This window comes from Myotis daubentonii, chromosome 13, assembly GCF_963259705.1.
Source record: "Myotis daubentonii chromosome 13, mMyoDau2.1, whole genome shotgun sequence".
Lineage (NCBI taxonomy): Eukaryota > Metazoa > Chordata > Mammalia > Chiroptera > Vespertilionidae > Myotis > Myotis daubentonii.
Window position 1 is genome coordinate 42062125 of NC_081852.1, and position 19611 is coordinate 42081735.

The 19611-nt window shown below is 45.6% G+C and overlaps 1 protein-coding gene and 1 non-coding gene across 3 annotated transcripts; one reads left to right on the forward strand and one right to left on the reverse strand.

The window, feature by feature from the left end:
• Positions 1 to 1225: 1225 nt before the first annotated feature.
• On the reverse strand, positions 1226 to 19451 carry TCTN3 (tectonic family member 3). Of its 2 annotated transcripts, XM_059660913.1 has the most exons (14): positions 19122 to 19451; positions 18826 to 18949; positions 18391 to 18509; positions 16666 to 16793; positions 16324 to 16432; positions 16121 to 16236; positions 15369 to 15404; positions 14505 to 14585; positions 10725 to 10850; positions 9507 to 9611; positions 8976 to 9070; positions 8261 to 8414; positions 5465 to 5602; positions 1226 to 2348 (listed from the first exon to the last, which is right to left on the reverse strand). In XM_059660913.1, exons 1-14 carry the CDS (start codon positions 19369 to 19371, stop codon positions 2115 to 2117), a joined length of 1815 nt encoding a protein of 604 aa, XP_059516896.1. In that variant the 5' UTR covers positions 19372 to 19451; the 3' UTR covers positions 1226 to 2114. The 2 variants fall into 2 exon arrangements, with proteins under 2 accessions (XP_059516896.1, XP_059516897.1); XM_059660914.1 differs by lacking the exon at positions 16324 to 16432 and having other exon boundaries at positions 16121 to 16192.
• On the forward strand, positions 10466 to 10596 carry LOC132215037 (small nucleolar RNA SNORA22). The gene has a single exon (XR_009448405.1). It is a non-coding gene; the product is annotated as a small nucleolar RNA SNORA22 (small nucleolar RNA).
• Positions 19452 to 19611: the final 160 nt, after the last annotated feature.

Genomic DNA, 19611 nt, shown 5'->3' on the forward strand with positions numbered 1-19611 from the left:
CCTATTTCTGACTGACTTCTGGACTTGGTCCCAATTCCAAATTCCTGGAGACAAAATCTTACCGGCCTAACCAGTCCAGAACTCCATTTCTGGTGAAATCAGTGGTGGCGGGGGGGGGGTGGTGGGGGGGGCACACAGGTTATCTGAACACTAACCTGAGCACTGAATGATGGGAATTCTTAGAGACAAGGAAGTAGGGTAGGTTGGTAGATGTATTATGTGAGTTGGCGATGATAGGACAAACCTTTAAATGAACCAGTTTCCACACACTATGCAACGTTACTTTGTAGTTTCACAAACCAGGCTACACATCAGAAGCACCAGGAAAGCTTTGGATAAATACAGATTCTTAGAGCCCCCACTTTCCACCAGTGAATTACAATCTCCAGGGCCAGGGCCCAGGAATCAGCATTTTAATGAAACATTCCCAAAGATTATGTGATTGCTTTATGTTGTTGATTTATTGATGATAGCCATCTGACAGGTGCAAGGTGTTATCTCATTGTGGTTTTAATTTGCATTTCTCTGATGACTGGTGATGTTGAGCACCTTTTCATGTCTGTTGGCCATCTGTATGTCCTCTGTAGAGAAATGTCCACTTAGGTCCTTTGCCCATTTTTAAATTGGATTGTGTGTTTTTTGGTGTTGTGAGTTTTTTATAAATTTTGGATATTAACCCCTTATCACATCTCATTGGTGAATATGCTCTCATAGGAATCCAGAGACTAATAAAGAATCCAGAGATGAGATATAATTTTGAAAGGCATTGGGGGTCAGAGGGCCTTCAGCTAAAGGAACTGAAGAGTCCCTCCTTGTCTAGGACCCTTGCTTTTATTCACACAATTTGTCCTAAGGCAAGGTGGGGATAATACACTTCAATGGGTACAGAAGCACTGTCAGTTTGGGGAATAGCCTACGGCTGTTCAGGTGTTTGGCCAGTAGGAGGCAATAACATGTAGATTAAGATGCCCTTTAACTGTCTGGCAGCCACAATCAGTTTCCTATTCAGGTTTGGGGAAATGCCTTTAGCAATTCCCAGATGGTGACTACATGTGTGACTCAACCCTGTTGAGTCCCCAAGTTTCATCAACCTTTTGATGGAACTCTTAAAATTATGACATGCTGGAATTGGTCTACGGCAATGAAATCTTACATTAGTGACAGCATAGATGGACCTGAAGGGCTATGCTAATGAGATAAGTTAGTCAGAGGAAGACAAATACCATATGATTTCACTTATACATGGAATCTAAAGAGCAATATAAATGAACAAACAGAATAGAAACAGACTCATAGATACCGAGAACAGACTGATAGATGCCAGAGGGGAGGGTATTGGGGAACGGTGTGAAACGGCGAAGTTTGCGTTGTTTTTTTACCCCTCATCTATGTAGAAAAATAATCACGAGGCAGACCACGTCAGTCAACTTGTGTGTGCCGCTGGGATTCATACAGTTGAGCTCTCAATCAGTTTTACTTCTCCACCACAGTGGAGGAAAGGAGAAAACACAAGCAGTAGGGTCATTTGCTAGTAGGAAAGGGGGCTGGGATTCTACATTCATTTTGGGAACTGTAGAAATAATTGCTTGTGGGAAGACTGGCCCAAGAGAGTAGGGAGGAGCCAGATAAAATATATAGCCAGGAGTTTTCTGTTCTGAACAGTCAGCTTCTTTCAAGTCCAGAGGGCAGCTATTCCCAAGTTCACGTGGGGGACGGCAGGAGCATGCTCCTTTTGATGTTGAGCCCAGCTGTGCCTGTGAGCAGATGGATGAAGGTTTGCAAACCTTTAGTCAGGCATCACACGCTGAAGGGCTGGAGGAAGTTGCACTCTTTCCTGCCTGAGGAGTACAGAACTTGATGTGTAGCTGGTATTCTGTAGGTTATATACTCAATTTTTGGAGCAGATCTTTGCAACTGACATTACTGAAGCATGTTCAAGTTCTAAGCAGAGAGCTAGGATGAACAAGATATTTTTAATGCTTTTCTAAAATCTCTTCTCTCATGTACAAAGGCTAGGTCCACTCTTCTAAAGGCTCTCTGGTCATTCGCCAACACAAGCAGGCTGCCGTAGGACTTCCCATAGGGAAAATTAAAATCCGATTCCTCTCCTTTTGTTACTGAGTCTCTAGGCTGAGAATTTGAAGGAGTAAGAGACACAGGATAAGGACGGGAGAGACTGAGCCTTTCTGAGAGTCTGCTCCTTTGCTGAAGGCCACTTTGAAAGGAAAGAAGAAGTCGAACGGCAATTTCCAGTCGGTTCTGGGTTGGCCCCGTGGAGGCTCTGGCTTCTGGGTAATGTCCACAAAGGTCACAGTAGTTGTCAAAGACATTTCCGTTACCTGGGGATCCTGCAGGAAGAAAGAGCATGACAGGTCTGCACTTGGTACCAGTTTAAATAGCCATCTACTTGACTTATTATAACTTTCCCTGCAGAAAGACCCAAACCAAATTGCTCTAAGCAAGATATACCTTTTTCTCACATTGGTCCTAGGTACTTTTCTAGGAGACACAGGAAATGAATTTGTCAGCAACAGTCCATGACACCAGAACTGTGAACAGTTATACCTACCTAAAGACTGATGCTAGCTTCCCCCAACTGGGGAACTGCCTGATATCAGAGAGGCCAGATGGCAAAACTGCTGTGACATGCTTAGCAGCTCCACCTTATCAGGCTCCAGGGGGATCCAGGCTCACAAAGGGAAAGAAGGCTGAACCTAAAAGCCTCCAGAGACTAGAGCAAGCAAGTCTTTGTAGACCTAAAAGACTCAGTAACAGGAGATAACAGGGCGGTAGGGACAGAACATGGTTACTGTATGGGACTCCCTCAGTGCAAACAAGCAACAACCCCTTCCCCACCTCGAGAAGAGACTGGACAATTCAAATCAGAAAAATTCTGGGTTTAGAGATGTTGGGCATAAAGAAGGACTGAGTGAGGCACAGAACTGAAAATAAGGAAATTACTCTGTATGATGAAATGCCTTTCCTCATCTAGTTCCAAAATGTTGACTGATGGTCTTACAACTATGCCGTTCAGTAGGGAGGGCCTTTTTCTGAAGAAAATTAGTAGTTCCACAGAAAGACAAAGATACGGCTATCTGGCAGTTCCACAATGTTTTGGCCAATGACCACCATGTGTATGATGGTGGTCCCTTTAGGTTATAATGGAGCTGAAAAATTCCTAGTGTCCAGTGACGTGGCACTTATAAAGTCATAGCACAACAAATTACTCTCGCATCTGTGGTAATGCTGGTGTACACAAGCCTAGTGCGCAACGGTACCTCAAGGCCACACATCAGTCCGTTCACTCATGATCCCAGAGCTTTAGGTCTTAATAGCTTACTCTTTTTCTTTTTCAGTAGCATCTGTGTAAGAACCCAAGTTTATTCATACATAAAAACAAGCTGGTCTCAAACACACTTGAGAATATAATACAAAATTGTTTTAGTCCTGTATTTCCATATAATGCAATGAGAATAACTTATTCTGAGTGTATCTGTTTTCTTAGTCCTCATAAAGAACAAGATTTCTGAGGTAAGTTCAGTCAGTGTGTTATATTTGAATTCTAAAGTTTAAATTTTTTCTATTTACATTTAAAAAATTATGTATAAGCAAAATTTGAAAATTCACTGTTTAGCATGAGCAGCAAGAACAGTGAAAAAATAAAAACAAAAAATGAAACCAAAGAAAAAAACAATCTCTCTCAAAGTCTAGTTATATAAATTCTTTTATCAAGACAACAAAAGGCACATAGCCAAGTCAGCTCATTTCTTTTGGTAGGGATTCAGTTGTCATATATGGTTGATTTATTTTATTTTTACCTTAACCTACAATATTTTATGATACTTACTTCAGAAATTGCTACCGACAATTCTGTTTTAACATTTTGTGAGATTTTAGGGGATTTTTTTTTTAATTTAGTTTATATGCAGCAAATTCCATTTACTACAAATAAGATTTACTTTGTAACAACATGAAAAGTTTGCATTAGGTTTTGTTTGGCTTTGGTAATAAAAAGTACATCATTTGTGTGTGTGTGTGTATATTACATTTTTATAATCTCAATTTTTAAACCATTATATGTAAACTGCATGTCGAATCATTTCAAATAAAAACTCATTATCAGAGAAAAAGCTGTGGATACCACCTCTTTATGTTTTGTAGCTATATATTTCAGACTATGAACTAGGACACATTCCTCTTTGACTCAGGTTTGTAACTCATTATTGAGTTGTAAGAGTTCTTTATTCTACATACAAGGACTTTGCCAGGTACGTGTATTGCAAATATTAACCCCTAGTCAGTGGCTTTTCTTTTTTTTGTCTTTTTGTTTCATTTTAACTTTTTCATTGAAGTATAATTTATATACAATAAAATGTACACGTCTCAAATGTTCAGTGTAATGAGTTTTGACAGTTGTATATGCAACTAGACCACCAACTTACACTATACACAAGAATAAACACAGATAAAAGATTTTGTAAGTTGCGAAACTATAACAATCCTAAAACATAGGCAGTAAAATCTCAGACATCTCTCAGAGCAAAAGGCTCAGAGACTAAAGCAGCAGTTCTCAACCTGTGGGTCGCGATCCCTTTGGGGGTTGAACGACCCTTTCACAGGGGTTGCCTAAGACCATCGAAAAACACACATATAATTACATATTGTTTTTGTGATTAATCACTATGCTTTAATTATGTTCAATTTGTAACAATGAATTTTCATCCTGCATATCAGATATTTACATTATGATTCATAACAGTAGCAAAATTACAGTTATGAAGTAGCAACGAAAATAATTTTATGGTTGGGGGTCACCACAACATGAGGAACTGTATTAAAGGGTCACAGCATTAGGAAGGTTGAGAACCACTGGACTAAAGTGTGTGACTGTCACATTGAATATATAGTTATGGAAAATATTTTCTGTGGTTGAATCAACCAATATAGTAATACTGGTATGATAATTTAAAAGAAACTAAGCTACACTATAGTCTGGATTCGGGATATTAAAAAATTAGTAACCATGCCGAAACCGGTTTGGCTCAGTGGATAGAGCGTCGGCCTGTGGACTGAGGGGTCCCAGGTTCGATTCCGGTCAGGGGCATGTACTTGGGTTGCGGGCACGTCCCCAGTGGGGGATGTGCAGGAGGCAGCTGTTCGATGTTTCTCTCTCATCGATGTTTCTGACTCTCTATCCCTCTCCCTTCCTCTGTGGAAAATCAATAAAATATATTTAAAAAAAAAAAAAATTAGTAACCAGGCTGGGAGGGATCTACTTGAAAGTAAATTGTGTCAGCTCACTGTAACCAAGCATTAGCTGGTAGCATAAACTGTCTCTCAGAAGTCAAAAATTATATAGTCATCAAAAATTATATAGTCATCAAAAATTATATAGTCATCAAATGGCTGATAAGACAGTCTAGGCTTTGCAAAGATTAGTGGTCCTTTATGAGCCATGACTTACCTTTATGGACTGACACTGGTACAGGAATCGTGCTCCCGACACATGAGCTTGTGGGTTGGACTGGAGGCCTATATATGCCCACAATACCTGGATCTCCAGGGACACTGGTATGATACAGCAAGAAGTGCAACCTGTAGCCTGCAGAGGGTAAAGAAGCATCTGCTGGAATTTCTGATGGCCGCCTATGATCCATCACCATGCACTGAGGAGCCATTATTTCTTACACAGTCTACATTGACAGAGAAAGCAATGTGGCTTCTAAGTTCACATAGACCCTATTACTGTCCTTGATCATAGGAAAATTAAAATTCTAAAACGGAAATTACTAACATAGAGATTATAAAATGAAAGCCCATTTACAATGGCTATAAGAAGTGCTCAGTATGCCCAGTGGGACTGGCACAGTTGGTTGGAACATCGTCCCGTGCACTGAAAGGTTTCTGGTTCAATTCCTGGTCAGGACACGTATGGAAGGGAACCAACTGATGCCCCTCCCCCTCTCTCCAAGCATGTCCTCAGGTGAGGATTAGAAAAATAATAAAAAAGAAGTGCTCAGTGAGTGGTGCGCAGTCAGTATTGTGGAATGCCCGAAGAAGAAGAAATAGCCATTTCTGGTTGAGGATGGAACTGGGATGAGTAATATCTGACCAAGAAATGGCGATTAAAGGAGAATTCAGGTAGGGAGATGGCATATAACGAGGTGTACAACTAGAGCAGCACGTGATGCCATGGAGGGACATCATTGATTCATGTGAATCATAGTTACTGAGTGTCTCCTATGTGCCTGGAATGTACGAGGCACTGGCCTTGAGCAGACACTTGCCTGAAGCAAAGGACTGAACATAGGAGCAGTGAAAAGTTAAGGAAGAGGCATTTCAGTGATTATGAAGACTAACAAGTAGTCTGACTCTTGGAGGATTAATTCTAAGATGCAGGAAGGATTGATGGAAGTGAGTACTTTAATCAGTAGGTTACTATAACTTAGCAGATACAAACTATCCTCAAATATGCTTTGTGCTTTTCTAGCTTCATACTTCTTTATAGTAAGGCTCAGATATAGGCAATAACGTGTATAAACTGGGAGCAGGAGAAGACAGGCCATGTTTATGTTTATTAAGTAACAGTCAAACTGGTTTTTAAGTGGCTGCACCATTTTGCAGTCCCACCAACGATGTCTGAGGGTTCCAATATCTCCTCATCCTTGCCAATACCTGTTACCCATCTTTTTAATTATAGACATCCTAGTGGGTGTGAAGTGGTATCTCATCATGGTTTTGCAATTTTCTAATGGCTAATGATGTTGAATATTTTTTCATAAGTTTGTTCCAAATACTTTTAAACATTTTTCTTGTGCTGATCAAATATTCAGGAATGCAAGAATATTTGAAATATATATGTAATATATTTTTCTCTTACGATGAGGAAGGTTGATTTATTCAAATATTTTCATTGATTTCAGAGAGGAAGGAAGAGGGAGAAAGAGATAGAAACATCAATGATGAGAGAGAATCAGTAATCAGCTGCCTCCTGCACATCCCACCCTGAGGATCGAGCCCACAACCTGGGCATGTGCCCTTGACCAGAATAGAACCTGGGACCCTTCAGTTCGCAGGCTGATGTTCTATCCACTGAACCAAACTGGCTAAGGCAGTAAGTTTGATTTTGAACCACAGAACAATCTCTAGATTTTCTACCTTCAAATTTTTCTCTCAGGAAATAAGTTAAATATAAACCTAACCTGAAATAATGACATCAAATGGGCATGTTTTCTTATATTCTTACCAGAAGCCTGGTGCACAAATTCGTGCACAGGTGGGGTCCCTCGGCCTGGTTGGCAATTGGGGCCAATTGGGGCTGTCTTGCCCAGTCCCAATTGGGCCAGTCGACTCGGGGGAGGGACCGTGGGAGGTTGGCTGGCCGTAGGAGGCTGGCTGTGGGAGTGCACTGACCACCAGGGGGCAGCTCCTGCGTTGAGCGGCTGCCCCGTGGTGGTCAGTGCACATCATAGCGACTGGTTGTAACAGTCGCTTAGGCTTTTATATATATAGACTAGAGGCCTGGTGCATGAAATTCATGCACTGGGGGCTGGGGGGGGTGTGTTTCCCCTCAGCCCAGGTGCGCCCTCTTGCAGTCTGGGAGTGCTCGGGGAATGTCCGACTGATGGCTCAGGCCCGGAGGGAGCGGGCCTAAGCCATCAGTCGGACATCCTTAGTGCTGACGTGGAGGCGGGAGAGGTTCCCGCTACCGCTGCTGTGCTCACCAGCTGTGAGCCCGGCTTCTGGCTGCGCAGCGCTCCCACTGTGGGAGCGCACTAACCACCAGGGGGCAGCTCCTGCATTGAGTGTCTGCCCCCTGGTGGCCAGTGCGCATCATAGAGACTGGTTGTTTTACTGTTCGGTCAATTTGCATATTAGCCTTTTATTATATAGGACTACAGGCCTGGTGCACGAATGCGTGCACGGTGGGGTCCGGCCAGCCTGCCTCAATCGAGCCGGGCTGGCCGGGGGAAAGGGACGTGAGAGGTTGGCTGGCCAGCCCACCCCCAATCAGGGTGTGTGTGTGTGGGGGGGGCGATCGGGGGATGGGGCTGGCCAGGGGGAGGGGCTGTGGGCGGTTGGCCAGCCAGCCCCATCCCCTGGCCGAACTCCCGGTTGAACTTCTGGTCGAGGGGACAATTTGCATATTAGCCTTTTATTATATAGGATGATAACCACATTATTTTTGGAAATAGGGCTGGTTTTAATTTCAACAGAATGGGGATGCGAGTCCCAGTCAGACAGGTATGTCTCTCCTTACTGAAACACTGCAGTTCCTGCTGAGGATCGGGGTCCACTCTGCCTTCTGAGCTGGGTCAGCGTTACCAAAGATGGCAACATGTTCTGGTCTGGGCCTCCCGTGAAGAGTCTGGTACATCTCTTGCTGCAAGTGGTTGCAGTCCACATTTTTCAGCCTGAAATTAAACATCATGGAAGCTGCAGTCCAATGCTAACTTAATAATGTAACCATATTAGTATATTAATCCAAATATTAGAAACTAGAGGTCCGGTGCACGAAGTTCGTGTACTTGGTGGTGGTGGTGGGGGGGGTCCCTCAGCCCGGCCTGTGCCCTCTTGCAGTCTGGGAGCCCTCACCAGCCATAAGCCCGGCTTCTGGCTGAGGGCACCGCCCCTGTGGGAACGCATTGACCACCGGGGGCAACTCCTGCGTTGAGTGTCTGCCCCATGGTGGTCAGTGTGTGTTATAGCGACCAGTTGTTCCGCTGTTTGGTTGATTTGCATATTAGCCTGTTATTGTATAGGATAATAGTATAAAATGAATTGGAGGGAAAAAATCTTCAGTAGGTATAGAGGACTGTCAGAAAACTCTTAGCATTATGAATATCATTTAGATTCTAAGACTATTCCTAACTAGCAATCTCTGAACTCTCGTTCAAAATATAGAAGTTACCATATCAACATAATCCCTAAATAGAGACAAAACTGTGGGAAATGATGGGGGAGCAATGAATTACCTGAGTTTGCATCCAGACATTGCATTCACCCCAAATTGTACTTTGTGTCTCCTGACAGAGCAAGTTCCATCACCCTGGCTCTGCAAGAGGGTCATCTGAGTTACAAAGTGATGGTCAAGGAGGTCATAACAGAAAAGTAGGCAGACTGGAAAATGTATGCTCTTATTGTTTCCTTAACACTACTTACATTTTATTAATATCATGGTATCGTTCAAGTCACAATTTGTTTTCTTCTTCTAGGAATTAAAAAGCACACAGAGATAGTGTTTTTCCAAAAATGGTTAAGCACACACCAGCATATAAATACCTCATTAAATAAAATCAGTCACGATCTTCACCTTCAGCCAGTCTGAGGTGTTTTAAAGCCTTTGGTCATATCACCATTTGAGAATACACTGAATTAATGGCTTGGTAAAGGAAGTCCTGGATACCTAAAAAATGGGGGACTGCAGAATTGGGAAATGCAAAAGATCAGCAGCTGCAGCTTTTCTCATTAGTCTGCAACAGGCCACTCAGCCCCAGAAAGGATACAGAGTGACTTACGTCACCAGTTAGACCCAAGAGTGGCTTCCCAACAATGTAGCCAGGATTCCCACTTCTAGGACCAGGAAGGGAAGTGGCTGCACTCTGAAAAGCCTGCAGAAAGAGTAAAGAAAGTCACTTATGGAGGAAAGCATGCTCTCACACCTTCCACTGCTTTCTTCACTCCCTTCCTTAGGGCAATGCAGGAAGGTAGCTGCACTGGGGGCCTCCTTCCACACTGTAGGATTTTGCAAAAATTTCTGTTCCAATGACTTCCATTTGTATCCCCTGAAGTAAACCCTGAGTGATCGGAATACTGAAATTTACTGTGTAACCTCACCATATGGCACTGCTACCAAGGGTTACAAGCGAAGATCTATTAACCCTGTTTTTAAAAAATCACTATCAATTTAGGTCTATGTTCAGCCTGGCTGAAAGGAGAAGAATTTAAATGGAATTCATAAATATATTTTAATTAACTATAGATTTTCCAGAGATGAACTCGGAAAGACGAGACTTGGTTGATCACTTGGAGGCAGAGCTGAGAAAAAAACTGGACTCGGCAAGGTTCAAAAAGTAGCAGCAGAAGAAAGCCAAAGGTGGTGATCAAGATTGGAAACTTAGGTTAAGTGAGGAATGATTAAAACACTGAATGCCATTTACATTTTTGACAACGTTCACAAATACACATAGACAAAAATTCATACTCATTGTAAGCACGTAAGCTCAAATAATACAGAAATATAAAAGTGAAAAAAGTATCTACTGAATGCACAGAAATATGAGAATTTCTGTGAGATGATGGCTGAGTTTATGATTCAAAATGACTATTTAAAAAGAGTTTGGATTTGACATTGAATTCCTGCTTTGCTGGGGGCCAAGTAGAGAATCAGAGAAAATGTTAATGAACAGGCACTGCTGAATCCCTATCACTAGTTCAATTATGGCATACTGGATGTGGAGGCCTCTTGCACAGTGACACCAGTGTGCTCTATGGTTCCCTGGGCTTTGACTCTGTGCTAGAGCAGTGTCTGTCCTTTTCCTCTGTCGTGAAGGGATTATGTATCCTTGTAAATGTATTCAGGAAGTCCGCACACTATAAAAAGACATGCCTCAACTGACAGACTGAAGTAGGCCTTCATATTCTCACTCTACTTCACACGTGTTACAGACACAGAGGAACTATATTCCTTCCTGCTCTGTCCCCCATCGGAGAAGGGCCCTTACCCTGAAGTGAATGATGAACTGCTGCTGTAAGGAAGCGCCTGGCTCAATAGTCAGGTTGGTTTGTCCAAAACTGACAGAGACCTTCTGGATTCCAAAAGTCCCATTGGTCTCTATCTCATAGATGACCTGCAATACAAAAGTAGAATTGATTATAATAAAGATTATTTAGTCGGCCAATTATGTGTAATTTATATTTTCTGTCTTTAAGGGTTTTATTATAAACTAGGGGCCCGGTGCACGAAATTCGTGCACTGGGTGTGTGTGTGTGTGTGTGTGTGTGTGTGTGTGTGTGTGTGTGGAGTGTCCCTCAGCCCAGCCTGCCCCCTCTCACATACTGGGAGCCCTCAGGCATTGACCCCAGCCCAGGCCTGACGCCTCTGACAGAGGCATCAGGCCTGGGCTGGGGGCAGAACCAGTGATTGGGGGAAATGAGGGTCCCCTGCTGGGTGGGAGAGCAGGTTGGGGGCGAGTCGCCCTGCCGGCCTGCGTGATCGGGTCCCGGGCGACCACCAGCACTCACACCCCCAACCCGCTCTCCCGGGTTGAGGGCGTGAGTGCAGGCAGACGCCGCAGCCGCCCCGCCAGCTCGCGTCCCGGTTTGCCGGCCGGATCGGGTCCCGGGCGACCGCTGGCACTCACGCCCCCAACCCACTCTCGCGGGTTGGCGGCGTGAGTGCGGGCGGACGCTGCAGCCACCCCGCCGGCCCCGCGTGATCGGGTCCCGGGCGACCGCCGCAGCCGCCCCGCCGGCTCGCGTTCCGGGCGACCGCTGGCACTCACTGCAGCTGCCTCGCCGGCCCGCGTCCGGGTCTACCGGCGGGATCAGGTCTCGGGCGACTGCTGGCACTCACACTCTCTGATGGCGCTGTACCATCCTGCCTGCAATATGCAAATTAGCCGCCATCTTTATTGGCAGTTAACTGCCATCTTAGTTGGCAGTTAATTTGCATATCTCACTGATTAGCCAATGAAAAAGGTATCGGTCGTACGCCAATTACCATTTTTCTCTTTTATTAGTATAGGACTAGAGGCCTGATGCACAAAATTTGTGCAAGGAGCTCGGCCCTCGCAGCCGCGGTGGCTGCCTTGGCCCTCACAGCCCCAGCTTCCTCCAGAAGATCGTCTGGCTGTCTGGTCTAATTAGCATATTATGCTTTTATTATTATAGAGAATGAGGGCACAGCATGGTAACTACTATGAACAAATCTGTATATCTGAACGTTGATAAAAGAGTAGATCTTGAAAGTTCTCATTGCAAGAGAAAAATGTGTAACTGTGTGGTGATGGTCGTTAACTCACAACAGTAAACCTACTTTTGCCCACCCCGTTACATATATCAAATCATATTGTACATCTAAAACTAATTCAATATTATATGTTAACTAGAGGCCCGGTGCACAAAAATTTGTGCACTTGGCGGGGAGGGGGGGTCCCTCAGCCCGGCCTGTGCCCTCTCACAGTCTGGGACCCCTCGGGAGATAACGACCTGCTGGCTTAGGCCTGCTCCCAGGTGGCAGAGGGCAAGCCCAATCCCTAGGTGCAGCCCCTGGTCGGGCTCAGAGCAGGGCCGATTGGGGAGTTGGGGTGCCGCCCCCTGTCCTGCACAGAGCAGGGCGGATCGGGAGGTTGCGATGCCACCCTCAGTCACACTCAGGGTAGGGCTGATGGGGGGTTGGGGCACCGCCCCCTGTCACACTCAAGGCAGGGTCGATGGGGAGGTTGCGGCGCCACCCCCGTCACGCACAGAGCAGGGCTAATCAGGGGGTTGGGGTGCTGCCCCCTGTCACGCACAGAGCAGGGCCCATCAGGGGGGTTGGGGAGCTCCCCCGTCACACACAGAGCAGGGTGGATCATGGGGTTGGGGCACCACCCTCTATCACCCACAGAGCAGGGCCGATCAGGGGGTTGGGGCGCCGCCACTGTCACACTCAGGGCAGGGCCGATGGGGAGGTTATGGCTCTACCCCGTCACACACAGAGCAGGGCCTGTGGGGGGGGTGGGGTTGGGGCGCCACACCCTGTCACACACAGAGCACGGCCGATCAGGGGGTTGGGGCGCCGCACCCTGTCACACTCAGGGCAGGGCCGATGGGGAGGTTATGGCTCTACCCCATCACACACAGAGCAGGGCCCGTGGAGGGGGGGTTGGGGCGCCGCCCTCTATCACCCACAGAGAAGGGTCGATCAGGGGGTTGGGGCGCCGCCACTCTCACACTCAGGGCAGGACCGATGGGGAGGTTATGGCTCTACCCCGTCACACACAGAGTAGGGCTGATCAGGGGGTTGGGGCGCCTTCCCCTGTCACAAACAGAGCCGCAGGGTGATCAGGGGGTCTGGGCACTACCCCCTGTCACACTGATCCTGGTGCCGGGAGGCCTCTCAGCTCCGCTGATCCCGGTGCCGGGAGGCGTCGCGGCTCCGCTGATCCCGGTGCTGGGAGGCATATTACCCTTTTACTATATAGCATAGAGGCCTGGTGCACGGCTGGGGGCCGGCTGGTTTGCCCTGAAGGGTGTCCTGGATCACGGTGGGGGTCCCCACTGGGGTGCCTGGCCAGCCTGGGTGAGGGGATGATGGCTGTCTGCAGCTGGTCACACACCCTTCAGGGTGGGGGTCCCCACTGGGGTGCCTGCCAGTCTGGGTGAGGGGCTGAGGGCTGTTTTCAGGCTGGTGGGTGACTGAAGCTCCCAACTACTCCTTTTTTTCTTTTTTTTTTTATTCTGGGCCAGCTTTAGCTCTGGCTCCAGCTCTGAGGCCTCTGCTGCTGAAAGCAGGTATCTGGTTTGTTTGGGTTCTATAATCGAAACACTGTATCAACTCCAGCTCTGAGATCCCGGCGGGCTGAAAACAGGTTTCTGGGGTTTTGGTTAGCTTCTATATTTGTAACAATGTTTCAAACTGCAAGCTCAGAGGCCGGCAAGGCAGGCGGGGAACGTTGGTTTCCTCCGTCACTGAAGCAAGCAAGCCTCATGTTAGTTTCAAGCTGCCTGGTGCCGGCCGCCATCTTGGCTGACAGTTAATTTGCATATCTCGCTGATTAGCCAATGGGAAGGGTAGCAGATGTACGCTAATTACCATGTTTCTCTTTTATTAGATAGGATTATATCTCAATTAAAAATATCGCCAAATGAGGGAGAATAAACAAGTAGTCTTAAAAACACATGAGAAAAGAGATGGGATAGAGCTCTTAAAAGGTCCATGGGAAAGGAGAGTTTTAAGATTTGAAAGGGAAGAAAAATAAGTTTTGATTGTGTGCAGAGGAAGGTGAGAGAAGCACAGGTAGGTGGATGGAAACCTGGTTTACTTGGCTGTCCCATGTCTGAGGATGAGGAGAAATAGCAGCTGGAGATGGAAATTATAAGCAATTGATCCTTAGATTTCTGTACATAGTCTTTAAAGTTACGCTTTAAGGTAATTTTTACTTCTGTAGGTTGATTAGAAGAGAGAGAACAGAGGAAAAGTTGATTAGTCTATTTCAGATCTTCAGATGATACTGACTTCGCTAACAAAGAAAACATGGTCAGTAAGAACCCTAAGAGACTGCCTATCAACGGAGGAGTCAGAAATACTCTTAATGTTCACGACACGCAGTACTGGAGGACGGTAGCAGTGGAAACGGCTGAAACACGGTAGGGAGGAAGGGGATGGCTCAATTCTTGACATGTTAATTTTCAGGTAATGCACAAAACTTCATGTGGGGTCCGTGTGGTACTGAAGATGAGGTACCTCAGTTATGGCGAACAACGTTCATCAATCCAGAACCTGAGGTCCCCATTCCTACCTGGGAAACAGCATTCTGACAAGTGTTTCCAGCCAACAGAGGAGAACCGGCCTGTGAGACGGGTGTTACAGGAACCTGGAACTAGCAAGGGAAAGAAGCAAATCAACTAAAATTGAAAGCAGCATTTTCTCTTCTAGCTACATGTCAGCTAAAATGAGCATTTTTCATTTTGACCAGCAACTTTCTTTCTCCTTCTGCTGCCAGACTACAACTTAAGTTCAAGTCACTGTCATTCTAAGCCAGCACATCTCAAAACATATTTCTCAGAACGTTGATTCTGAGATATAACATAAAGGTTCCATGGTCAATTAAATTTTAGAAATATGTATTTGATACTTGCCTCTTAGGGATTACAAGGGCCCTTAAGCCTATTAAAGACTCCAAGAAGTCCACCCTAAATATAGTGTTAATATTTCCCAAACTTATCTAACAACCTTTTTTTTTTTAAATATATTTTATTGATAATTTATAGAGAGGAAGGGAGAGGAATAGAGAGAAGTATAGATGAGTAGATGAGAGAGAAACATCGATCAGCTGCTTCCTGCACGCCCCCTACTGGGGATGTGCCCCCAACCAAGATACATGCCCTTGACTGGAATTGAACACGGGACCTTTCAGTCTGCAGGCCGACGCTCTATCCACTGAGCCAAACTGGTCAGGGCCTAACAACCTTTTGAATTCTTAATTCATATAATACTTATTATTCGTATAGAACACATGGACAACATTGTTTTAGACTCACACTTAACATTTTGATACATCACAAATGCATTTTCTTTCACCATTATAATCAAGACTGAAATTGCCTCAGATGCAAAGGGACCAAATATTCACTTTACTTTTTCCTGATGAGCAGCATCATACCTTCATATTCTGTAGATCAGTCATACCTCTTGGCACCTAGAATAAGAGAAAAGCAAGAAAATGAGTATGCACACATCTTAGAGAAAATCTCCAGGAGCTTGCATTTTCACATTTGGGGGGGAAATAAATCGACATATTAGAATCATTTGCTTCCTCTCTTCTACCTGACTCTACACTAAAACGCCAGGAGAAAGCAGAAGGGAGGTTGGATGGACTGTGATGCCCATCTACTCTGAGCTCTACTGAAGTTTTGATGAAATAGTGAGATGTCACCCTTCTCACCCTCCCTAGCCAATCCCATTAGCCAGGAGGGTGAAAATCTCTAATCATGGCCCTCACTGGTTTGGCTCAGTGGATAGAGCGTCGGCCTGCGGACTGAAGGGTCCCAGGTTCGATTCCGATCAAGGGCATGTACCTTGGTTCAAAGCACGTCCCCAGTAGGGGGTGTGCAGGAGGCAGCTGATCAATGTTTCTCTCTCATTGATGTTTCTAACTCTCTATCCCTCTCCCTTCCTCTCTGTAAAAAAATCAATAAAATATATATTATTTAAAAAAAAGAAAATCTCTAATCATGGCTATATAGCCCTAATTCTTTCATCTTTCTTCAGACAATAGGACTTCCAGGCCCTCTGCCTTTTATGTAGCTCTTGGGCATTCTGACTTCCAAGTTAGTGCTTTGCCCACAACCCAGCAGTGGGCAGCATGTTGACTTTAAACCCATAGTGCTGACAGTGGGAGAAAGGGATACCCACCTTCAAGACTGTGAAGTTGTAGTAAGAGACAGCATTGAGGGCTGGATCCAAGGTGCAGCTGTTTGCCAGATTCTTGAAGAAACGGACACAGGTTGTACTTTTACTCTCCAAGAAACCTTAACGCACAAAGAATTAAGGGGGTGGTAAATGAGAAAGCCTATTCTAACTTGAAGAAAAAGGTTGGCACTTCTGCTCTGACTCACCTGCAGGATTGCTCTCGATACAGAGTCCCCCAGCTCCAACTCCTGCAGGCTGCCTCAGCAAGCTTAGTACAGACCACTCTGAGAAGTAAGTCAAAATGGGGTCCCCAGCCTGAACAAAGCATAGCAGAAACTTATTCACCATGAAAGTGGACAGAAGACCACCAGAAACTGAAAAAGTAGAAACAAAAATGAACTCAGCTTGTTCATGTGGACAACACCGCTCTCCCAAAGAACGGACAGTGGTTTACCTCACTGCAGCGGGGGACCTCAAAGATACCAGTCAATTGTTGGTTATGACGGAAACATCAAACCCAACAATCCCATCCCCTTCCCCAGGCTCACCCTGTAAAAAGGTGCTGGCGAATGCGTCTGGAATGTTGAATTGAATGAGTTGCTTCCAAACTCTGTAGCCGGGGTCTGGAAGTTGGATGCATTGACTTTTTGGGGCTTCTGGAAGTAGTTTAATTTTGCTAAAATGTGTTTAGAAATAAAAGGGTTTTAGATAAAAGCAAAATATTTATTTTTAAATGGTTTGCATGCCAAGTAACTAATATTTTTATTGAGCCATAATATATATACAGTAAGCTTAAGTATACAAACGCAATAATCTTAAGTGTAAACTCAAAAGAATTTTTACAGCCCTAACCGGTTTGGCTCAGTGGATAGAGCGTCGGCCTGAAGACTAAAAGGTCCCAGGTTCGATTCTGGCCAAGGGCATGTGCCTTGGTTGCGGGCACATCCCCAGTGGGGAGTGTGCAGGAGGCAGCTGATCGATGTTTCTCTCTCATCGATGCTTCTAACTCTCTATCCCTCTCCCTTCCTCTCTGTAAAATATCAATAAAATATATTTAAAAAAAAATTTTTACAAATCTACATAATATTATTACTACTACTCAGTTAAGTTATAAAACATTTTCCCAGAAGGTTCCCAATCAATATTTCATCTTGAGTTAACAATTCTGATTTCTATCACCTTCTAATTTATTTGTAATCTGTTAAATGAATTATTGTTTTAGTATTAGTTTCAGAGATAAGAATATAGCCAACACAATAGAAAACAGTATGGAGGTTCCTCAAAAAATTAATAATAGAGTTACCACATGACCCAGCAACCCCACTTCTGGGTATATAATCCATCCTTTCTAGAAGCTGATAATTTACCTTGGGAAACACAATGTTTATATAAATGGAACAATCCTAAGTATCCTATAGTTTCCAAGGGAATGACTCTCATGTGTTGTTGGGGAAAGAAAGTTCAAAACTACCGGTCCAGAGCAGTAGCAGGATGGTATAGGAGGCAGGTGGGGAGATCAAAAGCAAGGAAGGCCAGTTGGATGCTATTGCAATAGCTCTGGAGCAGTAAGGCTGGGACTAGAAGGCAGTGGGAGATTTAGAAAGGATGGGGCAGCCGCAGCTAATGTGTTATAGCTATCATCAGCAAATTTCCAAGTCTATTTAAAAACCTTAATAATAACCACCACCTCTCATTGCTATTGCACTCTAACGTTAACAGAGCACTTTTACATTCAGGGTTAGTATTATTATTATTGCTTATTTCGCAACTGAAGAAATGAGACTGGAAATGCCAAGGGATTTGTCCAAGTCTGAGCAGCTGGTAAGTAAATGGCAAGGCTGAGATCTGACTCTAACGCTCTTTCTCCTATATTGTTGCTTCATAAAATAAAAACAAGGTTGGTATATAGGTCATTTTTCAAAGACATTCATTCATGTACTATTTGGTGCCTCCTATGTATCGCTTGCTGGAGATTCAGTGAGAGCCTTCATGGAGATTATATCAAGTAGGGGAATAGAATCTACCTGGAATTATCTGGGCCAACAGGGATGATTGAAATTAAACTTCTGTATGGGTTTTCTGACCCATAGCCAATAGGGCATTAAAAACCTGCAAATGTTCACTAATAAGAGAAAGAGAAAGGGGGCAGGTAGAGAAGAGAATGATAGAAATTCTCATAGGAGAAAAAAAGTTTAAACACAAAACAAAAGGACAGAGACAAAACCAGCTTTCAATGAATGGTAGGCAATAAGAACCAACACGCTTCTACTCACAGTTGTTCACGTGGACACAAAACTGCTTAATTCCATTTACATCCACGAAAACTCTTGAAGGAAATGGGGAATTACTCCTGAAGATAAGGGAGTTGTCCACACAAACCCAACTTGAAGACCTGGGAAGACACAGGATGAAGAAGGTACATTTAGAAGCGCGGGGCTAGGTCCAAACAAGGTTGCCCCATAGATGTCAGCCAGATGGCAAAGAACGGCTCTTTGGGCAGCCACCGGACAACACGAAGGTCCCAGTCTATGGGACAGCCCGGCTCTAAAGATCCCGAAGAGCCAAGTCACTTCTGGGAACACCAGGGCAATCCCACCCACGGTGGAAGTGAGGGAGGCAGGCAGCAAGGATCTCTCTCCCTACTTCCAACTATTACCCGTTCCAGGGCCCCCACCCCCTCTAGGGCTCACCCTGCACGGGCAGCTCACCTCACGCTTCCCGGAAGGCAGAAGGAGAAAACTGTCCTCGGATGGGGAAGAGAGCAGTCTCTGTCGCAGCAGCAATTTATATCGCAGGTTCCAGGAGTCAAGTCGCAGACACAGATCGGTAAGACTACGAAGGTGCAACATAAAGTAGAGCGAAAGGGATGAGGAGCCCTGAATTCTTCCAAGTGCATTCGAATTCCCCTCTTCTGGCAGCCCCAAACCTCACTTGGTAGCAATTCACTTTGTTCACAGAATGTTAGAACGAAGCCTGTAGTTCCCATCACCTCCCCTCCCCTCACCTGGGAAGAGGTCCATGGCCCCATCTCCAGGCGCTGAAGGGGTCCCTAGCGTAGGGAACACCGAGGAGGTCCCAGGCCCAGCCCGCGGAGTTTCAGTCCCCTCCGGAGAGGGCTCAAGGGTCCCGCCCTGCGACCCTGGCCCCGAGGAGGTGGGCCCCGGCCCTGGCGGGGAGGAAGAGGGCTGAGGACGGACGCCCTCGGGGACCAGCAGGAAGAACACCTGCAGGAGCGCGAGCGGCGAGGTGCGCATGGGGCCGCTGAGGTCCCGGAGTGTTTGCAGTGCCTTTCGGCGGTCGCCGGACGCGTCGCTAGGGGACGGAGGGGGCTGAGGGGAGCAGTCGCAGAGCGTCTGACGTCATCTGTCTGCCTCTGCTCATTGGCTCATGGTGGTGGCTGAGAACTCTTCAGCCAATAGAAAGCGGCGTTGTTACAGCTCTTTGGGCATCGTTTAGTGTGCGCCCTCCTCCTTAGGCCGGGCCCCGCCTCCGTC

What these genes read in the sequence shown, in the direction of transcription:
- TCTN3 (XM_059660913.1), bottom strand. Translation starts at nt 19,371, where the DNA reads ATGCGCACCTCGCCGCTCGCGCTCCTGCAGGTGTTCTTCCTGCTGGTC. An exon ending in ACAACTTCACAGTCTTGAAG is followed by an intron (nt 15,405 to 16,120) that starts GTGGGTATCCCT and finishes CTCTTATTCTAG; the next exon opens with GTGCCAAGAGGTATGACTGA. An exon ending in ATGTCTGGATGCAAACTCAG is followed by an intron (nt 8,415 to 8,975) that starts GTAATTCATTGC and finishes GTTTAATTTCAG; the next exon opens with GCTGAAAAATGTGGACTGCA.